The sequence below is a fragment of the Chanos chanos genome, chromosome 4, assembly GCF_902362185.1.
Source record: "Chanos chanos chromosome 4, fChaCha1.1, whole genome shotgun sequence".
In the NCBI taxonomy this organism is placed as follows: domain Eukaryota; kingdom Metazoa; phylum Chordata; class Actinopteri; order Gonorynchiformes; family Chanidae; genus Chanos; species Chanos chanos.
The window spans coordinates 7,192,784-7,200,578 of record NC_044498.1 but is presented as its reverse complement, the minus strand read 5'-3'; the positions used below and the strand labels follow the sequence as shown (position 1 = coordinate 7,200,578).

At 38.1% G+C, this 7,795-nt stretch overlaps 1 protein-coding gene across 1 annotated transcript; it reads right to left on the bottom strand.

The window, feature by feature from the left end:
• Positions 1 to 3,593: 3,593 nt before the first annotated feature.
• Positions 3,594 to 7,583, bottom strand: pax1b (paired box 1b). Its single transcript, XM_030772038.1, has 5 exons — positions 7,574 to 7,583; positions 6,532 to 7,155; positions 5,243 to 5,376; positions 4,605 to 4,815; positions 3,594 to 3,688 (listed from the first exon to the last, which is right to left on the bottom strand). The coding sequence occupies exons 1-5, from the start codon at positions 7,581 to 7,583 to the stop codon at positions 3,594 to 3,596; spliced, it is 1,074 nt and encodes a 357-aa protein (XP_030627898.1).
• Positions 7,584 to 7,795: the final 212 nt, after the last annotated feature.

Genomic DNA, 7,795 nt, shown 5'->3' with positions numbered 1-7,795 from the left:
GGGGTTTTTTTTTGTTTGTTTTTTTTTCACGTCCCGCATAAAGCAGGAAAAGCCTGTTTTTATCCTCAGAATTTAACTCGAATTCTGCATATGGAAGTATGTATTGATGAGAATCGCTCCTGTGTGTTCAAATTATAGAGCACCGCTGTGTGAGGTCATTTCCCATGTTTCTGGATGCATCTGTAATAATATGTTAGAATTTAGTATGGAAAAAATGGGCGTCATTCTTCAATATTTCCTAAAACTGAACACTACTCTCTGTCTGATAAAACAACAACAACAAATAATCCTTCTACTTTGCTGAATACAAACAGATTTCCAGCTGAACAGAAACACAAGCTTTTCCTTATTGATGAGCACCATGTTTAAGTACTTCCAAAAACATTTTGCAAAGTCATTTCTGAACAAATTAGAGAACAGTTCAAATGAAACCAGTGTTTTAAGAGAATGAAGGCTTTAAAATCAATGAAGAATCAGGTTATATATATGGGCATTTTGTGTGTGTGTGTTTGTGTGTGTGTCTGTGTGGCTGTTGTTTGTGCATGCGTGTATGTGTCTGTATGCCCTTGTGTGTGTGTGTGTGTGTGTGTGTGTGACAGAGAGAGAGAGAGAGAGAGAGAGAGAGAGAGAGAAGGCCTGTAAGCGTTTTGTATGTGTGGTGTTAGTACATGCTGGTTTCAGGGCCTCTGTGACGATATCTTTCACGGCTCCTCGGTGACTGAGTTGTAGATATAGTGCAGAGTTAAGTCTGTCTTCGCTGTGAAAACTTTCCCTCTCGCTGACTCAGCATTGTCCTCAAAGTAAACTCAGTTGTTCCAAGTACATCACATTGTGTGGTTCTGTGTCAAGTAGCTGGATCTCTGAGGCTCAGGTTTTTCTATTCAGTTTGATCAAACACTATGACAACAAACGGGTCTCAAGACAGCAGAGAGTGAAGAGTAGTTGTTTTAGGTCATGCTCTTTTCCTGTAGCATGACAATAGGCTGAGGTAAAATGGTTTGGCTGTTAATCATAGCTTTCTTCAATGTACTGAAGTCTCCTTTTGTGAACAAGTCTTTCCCCAACACATTTAGATGACCTTCTTTGGCTAAGAAATATTTGTAAAAATTAAATGAATGAAACAGCCCCTGCGCTGGTGACAAGAACACTAGATTCACATCTCACAAAGGCAAGAACATTTAGTGTATCTCTTCCCATATTTGTTATTTTAGAGGTTATGTAGTCAATTTTATACTTAGTTTTCTTTTTTTTTGAGTAAATGTACAGTTTCAAAGCAGAAAATGTGAGGCACTGTACAATATTTAATCATGCTAAATGTTTTCTTGGCTGTGGTCAATCTGAAATTAGCGTGAGAATCCAAAATAATATTAACAATTAGAATCTTTGGGAATGTTTGAAATAATTTGTGTGACAGTGTTTTCAGTCGAACTGTTCTGTCGGTTTTGTTTTGCTGATTGTGTAAAATGTGTTAAATACTGAACCATTATCAAACAAAGTTAATTCTTATAATAGAAATAATATTAACACCCAATAACAATAATAATAATAATAATCATAATCATAATAATAATAATAATAGTAATAACAGGAACAACAACAACAACAACAATAATAATAATAATAATATTTTCCTTAGTGTATGACAATTACACTGATAATTACAATCAATAAATCAATAATTCAAGCTACACGACCTATATGTTCAAACCATAAAGATGGTTTGTCTTGATAAAAGTCTCAAAACCATTTCCGAAATGAGACCCTGATGCTTCATAAAACGCAAAGCGCTATGCGGAGAGGAATTCCGCGCGTATGTTGTAACACAGTCATAAAAGGTTTTGGCTAGATTCAGAAGTTAATTAATCGTGCATTAAAATGTCTATGGTTTAAGGGAAATGAGTATAACGGCGTACTTATTGTGGACGGCTACATAAGGTCGTCTAAGGAATGTACAAAATGTTCCACATTCACAAGTTCAATATCTTTTTATTCGCTCCGCGTGGATTCTCCTCTTTCTTTCTTTTTTTTTTTTTTTTGGTTTTGGCAAATCTAGTCTCTCGTCAGACTTGCTAGTTTCTACTTCACGTTGACACTACTGAATACGGTTGTTTTATCAGAACTCAGTTGATAATAGATAGTTTTTTCTTCTTTTTTTTTCAAATCTGCGTTAATTTTGTGTGCAAATATAGCTCGCTGCTTTGAGTTGCACGACAGCCAGTTAACCAGAAGAAAACCGCCTGCTTGCAGTTAACCAAAAGAAAACAGCTTGCTTGTTTCTGAGTCACTTGCTGGCTGTTGTATTGATGTTTTGATGGAGTTTTTATTGTCTTTACGGCCCAAGTGTTATCATTGTATCATTAAGCTGACTACATGGTGGTGGCATAACCTAGGAGCGAAGAATGGCCCGTCACGCATAGAAGATGCGTCACCCTTCCATGGAGCTGACATAAGATTTACGCAGAGTTGACTGAGTTTAACAAAAGTCTTTTCAAGGCTGATTTTAACGAGTTTCTTGACTTTTTGACATTTCTAAAGTTAGTTTCCTCTTTCCATTCGGCAGCTAGAGAGAGGTCGTTTTGTTGGGATAACAAGGCCAAATCGAAACAGAGATAGCATCTTTGAAGGCGCCGATGCTAGCACTGCATCATTACCGCCACTTAAAATTGGTATGAAGGACTGAGTTTTGGCAAAGGCAGACAGGTTTCGCAATTTTGTTCGTGAACTAAAATATGTTTTTCATAAAACATTATAAAAAGAAAAAAAGTCGTGTACAAAGTCATTTTCACTGTAAATACGATATTATGAGATCATCGTTGTCGCCTATTTCCTAACATCTTATTCAAAATGTGACTGTGTCTATATATATATGCAAGCTTGTAATCTCAAAGCAAATACTCTATTAAGGATGCAGTGGGTAAGCAGAATTTGAGGAAAAGATGGACGAGAGACATTCCCCTTTTGACATGCCTTTATTATGCATATTTACACAAGGATTTATAAAAAATATAAAAGCGCAATTTCGAAAACAGTTTAACAGATACACGAAAATACAATAAAAACTTAATCCGTTCCACTTGGTTTGCATTTGCACAAGCCGTAGGCCTACAACAGCTCTCTACATGCTTCATGTATTCACTTGACAGTTTATTTAGATGCCTGTGCAAAACCAAATGAATTCATGACGTACTATTTCAAAATCTCATCTATAACTGCATTTGTTTTAAAGAATTTTTCTCACTGTTCTCATGTCAAGATTCTGTCAGCTTGGTTTAAGAAGGTCAGTTTAGAAGAAGAGAAAAGAGTAGAGCAAACGAACAAACAAACAAACAAACAAACAAAATACAACAAAGAAGCACCGCAAATATTGCAGAAATCAGCTGTGAGATCACTCCACAGCCTTCCAGATTTATTATCCATCAGCCTCAATGGATTCAATGCAGACTGCGTCTTGCTCACCAAGGTAACATTCCACTGAACTTTCTAAATTGTCTTAACTTACTGTTGTGATTCTTGAAAGTGCGCGTCGAGAAGCTGTTACGGCCAATGGCGTACAGCTTGATGGGATTTCTGAAGGCACTGCACCATTTGTTGTGTTACGAAGCTGAGGTAGGAAGCGGGAGCCCGTGCACGCTGCTTAGCGCCTCGTGCTGGTGCTTGCTCAGAGGACTAGGAGGTTTTCTGTCTCCCGCTGAAACCAAACAAGAGGAGTGTTTATGTAGCAAATAAGTCGTATTTCAGCCCTTCAGCTGCATTTAAGCACACATAACTTGTCGACCAAAAAAATAAAAAAAATCACAAGCCTGCAGGACCGGAGGTTTATTTTCTCGAGAAGCTGCCTAGACTTGCATCAAGGTGGCACAATGGGTGGTAGTTTAGGGAGAACTATGGACTCAGCACATGTACCCATATGTCGTTGACACCCAGATTTAATGAATTACCGCAACTCTTAAATAAATGACCTTTAGAACAGCGAAAACAAATAAGTAAACAAATAGATAAACGAGATAAATGCATCTGTTGAAAGCACTTTGATATTTTAATCTTGAAAATGTATAATAACATTTCCTTAGAAGTTTGTGCTGACATTCAAATATAACCAGTTCCTCAGAATTAGTTGAAAAAAGTCGGGACACACTAAAATACAGACATATTCTGAGGTGGTCATGATTTTGCAGAAAGAAATGTTTGTTTACTTTTACATAATTTTATGGATAAGCAAATTTTATTTGAATTTATGTAGAGTGAAAAAGAATCTGAAGTCTTATTTAAAATGTGCATTCACTAGATTAAACTCTAATTAGGGTGGTACTTAGTACCTGACCTGAAATGAAGTTCATTCTACTACTACTACAACTGCTGCTGGTACTATTACTTCTATTACTACTACCTAGTAGTAGTAGTATCAGTCATAATAATAATAATAATAATAATAATAATAATAATAATAATAATAATAATGATAGTAATCCCTAAATGTAATAATAGCTTTAACACAAATAGCCTAAATAAATATTTAATACATGTCCCCATTATGATGTAACATTAAACACATGGTTGGCCAAAAGGAGTCTTTAGGATGAACAACTGTCTCTACATTTAGATACCTTCTCGTGGTGAATGCTTGAAGGACATGGCTGTATGGATGTTTGGGCCGTGCATCATTGCTCCATTGTTAGGATGGGCAAGGCTTGCCCCTTGAGATTGCCAGTGGTGCCCGGTGGTGACGTAGTTCCCGGCGGGTCCGCTGTATACTCCATATTGGTTGGTGGCAGAGTAGGCACATGCAGGGACATAACTGGACAAGTTGGATGAGGGCTGAAAAGGAATTTAGAAAAAATACATTCTGTGATCATTTGGTAATTTGCAATAAATGTTCGTGCATCTCCTTAGCGCGTTAAAAGTTTTTGTGTTCGTAGGCTATTTGAAGAACAAGACAAGTTGCAGTTTTACAGTCATAGTGATCATCTTTTTTAGGCCCCATTAGTTAAGGTCGGAAGGTGAGAGTCTTGCTAAATATGCTATTTGAGACAAATGGCCTCAGATGAGGTGCGTTTTCTAGAAAACCAATTATACTTTGCATATGTCCTGCAAATGTATCTGCTTGTGTTGACGTTAGGGTCACGAGGGGATGTTTTCACATCTTGAACAATACATTGAATGAATAACCGTTAATAGTAATGTGCGTTACGCTATCTTTGCTTTAATAGCATATTATCAAAATTGCGCCTGATGATGGTTTTACCTGAGTGTATTTGATGTCCGCTTCGATAGGTGGCTTTTCAATGCCGCTGACACCATGCGCGGAGGGAAATGTGGGTCTATTAACGCTGGCCCAGTCTTCCATTTTCGGCTGGTAACTCTCTGCTCCTGGGATTGCTGGCGATGGGAAGTTGATTAAAAGGAGTAACAGGTTAATTACCATATTTCACGTCTTCATATTTGAATTTTGAGTGTGTTTTTTAAAATAAGAAAATTTTAACACGTTTTAAAGGTACATTTGTTATTCTAAATAATAAAAAAAGACCAATTTGTCTCACAAAGACCGCGAATTTAACAAACAGAATAAATCATGGTTTGGGAAAACTGTTTAGGGACGATTTTGATATCTTTCCTAACTATGGCTTACATTTGTTGCATTCTGTAATGTCTGCCATAATAACATTTCCACGAAAGTGCACAAAATACCATAATGTTTCCAAATTTGAAGCTTTGCAGCGGCGAGGAGACTGTAAACCTAAACACGGAAATGTCTACGGTACAGTGTACAACAGCATAAAGGTGCTCGGGCACTGTTCGTTATTCGTTAAAACTGACGCTGTTCTGAACCACATTAAGTTAATGTCACATCAAGTTAGTTTGTCATTTAAGACGTTACATTTGAGAACCAGTAGTCCAAGCTTTGCACACCTGTAACTGTAGCCGTACTATTAAGCCTACTCTAAATGGCTGGCCTTCCGGTGACAGTTTACGGATCTGTTTTGCTTAGGAACCACTGATCCAGTCATAGGCCTGTTTAAAGCCTTAAAATTGGAAGGTAGCATAGTTTTACCTCACAGAAACCAACGTTGATTTTTACCAAGTTACAGTGAATAATAATTACAGCCACCACACAATATCGAGAATATGACAGTGAATGAGCAGGTAGTGCCCTTGACCTGCTATTCGAAATATTCCTAAAATCTGTGTGAAAATGCAGACCATTCACAACAAGAGCTTGCCATAATCTACAATAGTGCAGGTACAGTCCTATCACTCTAAACACTTTACATAATTATTTTATTACGCAATTATTTCATTTCGAATCAGAGCAATGCATAGTACGGTTTTACACCGAGCCTTAATGACCTGAATAATTCTTTCGGTTTATGCACCAAATATTTAATTTTAAAGCAATAATATATTAAATCATGATATAGCACAGTTTTGTGAATTGCTGCATGTTTTTCAAATCTGTGAGCAGGACTGACAATGGTCGCCATGTTCGGAGAAAACTGAAACTAACGAAAAATTGCAGTTTGCTCACATACTAACCAGTAGGATCCATAAAGGCTCGGATCCCCAAAATGTTGCTTACGGTGTGTACCGAAGGCCAGGCACGGGAAAGGCTGACATGACCCGCTGTCACGGACACACCAGGTGGGTTGCCAAGTTTGGCTCCGGAGGGTGACATGGCGTTAGGATAAGAGTATGGATACACATGATTATAGGGCAGCTGCGGAGGGGATGGTTTCGTGCTCTCATATTGACTTGGTTGAGAGAGGTTTCCAATTTTATTTCTTAAAATGCGACTGATGGAGCTCACTGATGGAACATTGTATTTGTCACACACCCCATCAGCCAGCAGTCTATCCCGTATTTCCCAGGCAAATATTCCAGGGTCACTTTGCTTGTAATCCCTTATACTTTTAACAACGTTGGGTGTAGTAACCCGCGGTTTACTTCCACCAATGGCACCAGGCAAAATGGAGCCAGTCTCATTGTATCTCGCAAGAATCTTGCTAACGCAGCCATGGGAGACGCGGAGCTGCCTGCTGATGTCGCACGGCCTTATTCCAAGTTGTGCCAGTTCGACAATTCTGATCCGAATAGCGTTGGGAAGCGGTCGTCCATTGACAAAAACACCGCCGAGTTGGTTTACTTCGCCGTATGTTTGCTCTGTCAAAAAGCAAAAACAAAAAAAAGTTAAAACTTAACTTCGGTGAACCCCCTCTGTATTACTATCGGGTTACTGCAGCCTGCATTACTTCTTGGTTTCAGCGTTTGTTCAAAGCAAACCACATATATGCTTTTCCTAAAGGATACCCACACGGAGATCTCCGTTCACTGTCCATATCAAATACAGTACTATTTCCAAAACATGAAAGATTACACGAAGATCTAAACAAAGTAAATAAAGAAATAAACAAATAGATTCGTTAAGGTGTACTTGAATTCTACATACAGTATCTCAAAGGCTGACTATGCCATTATTCGTATAAATTAGAAAAGATAAGATAAACATCATGCGTACATGAGATACTTGGTGATTGCTTTAATGCTGACTAAAATTCATATAAATTTCAGACGTTCTTACCCATTTGCATCGACGTTGCAATGTTCGACTTTTATTACTTGTCCACCAATAAACGAACAGTGCTGGCACTCCCGTCTGCACATGAGGAAAGGAGTTTTCCAAATGCTCCCCTTTGCAGTGCTTCTCCCTGTTACTTCTCCTTAAGATTGTAAGTAAAGGTGTGTGACAGGGAAGATCTACTCTACGATCTTTGTCCCATATACGGATATGTGTCCATCCCGC

Excerpts from the sequence above, each read along its gene's own strand:
- pax1b (XM_030772038.1), bottom strand. Across the intron at positions 4,816-5,242 it reads CGGACATCAAATACACTCAG|CCCTCATCCAACTTGTCCAG; the intron begins GTAAAACCATCA and ends ATTCCTTTTCAG. Across the intron at positions 3,689-4,604 it reads CAAGCATTCACCACGAGAAG|CGGGAGACAGAAAACCTCCT; the intron begins GTATCTAAATGT and ends GTTTGGTTTCAG.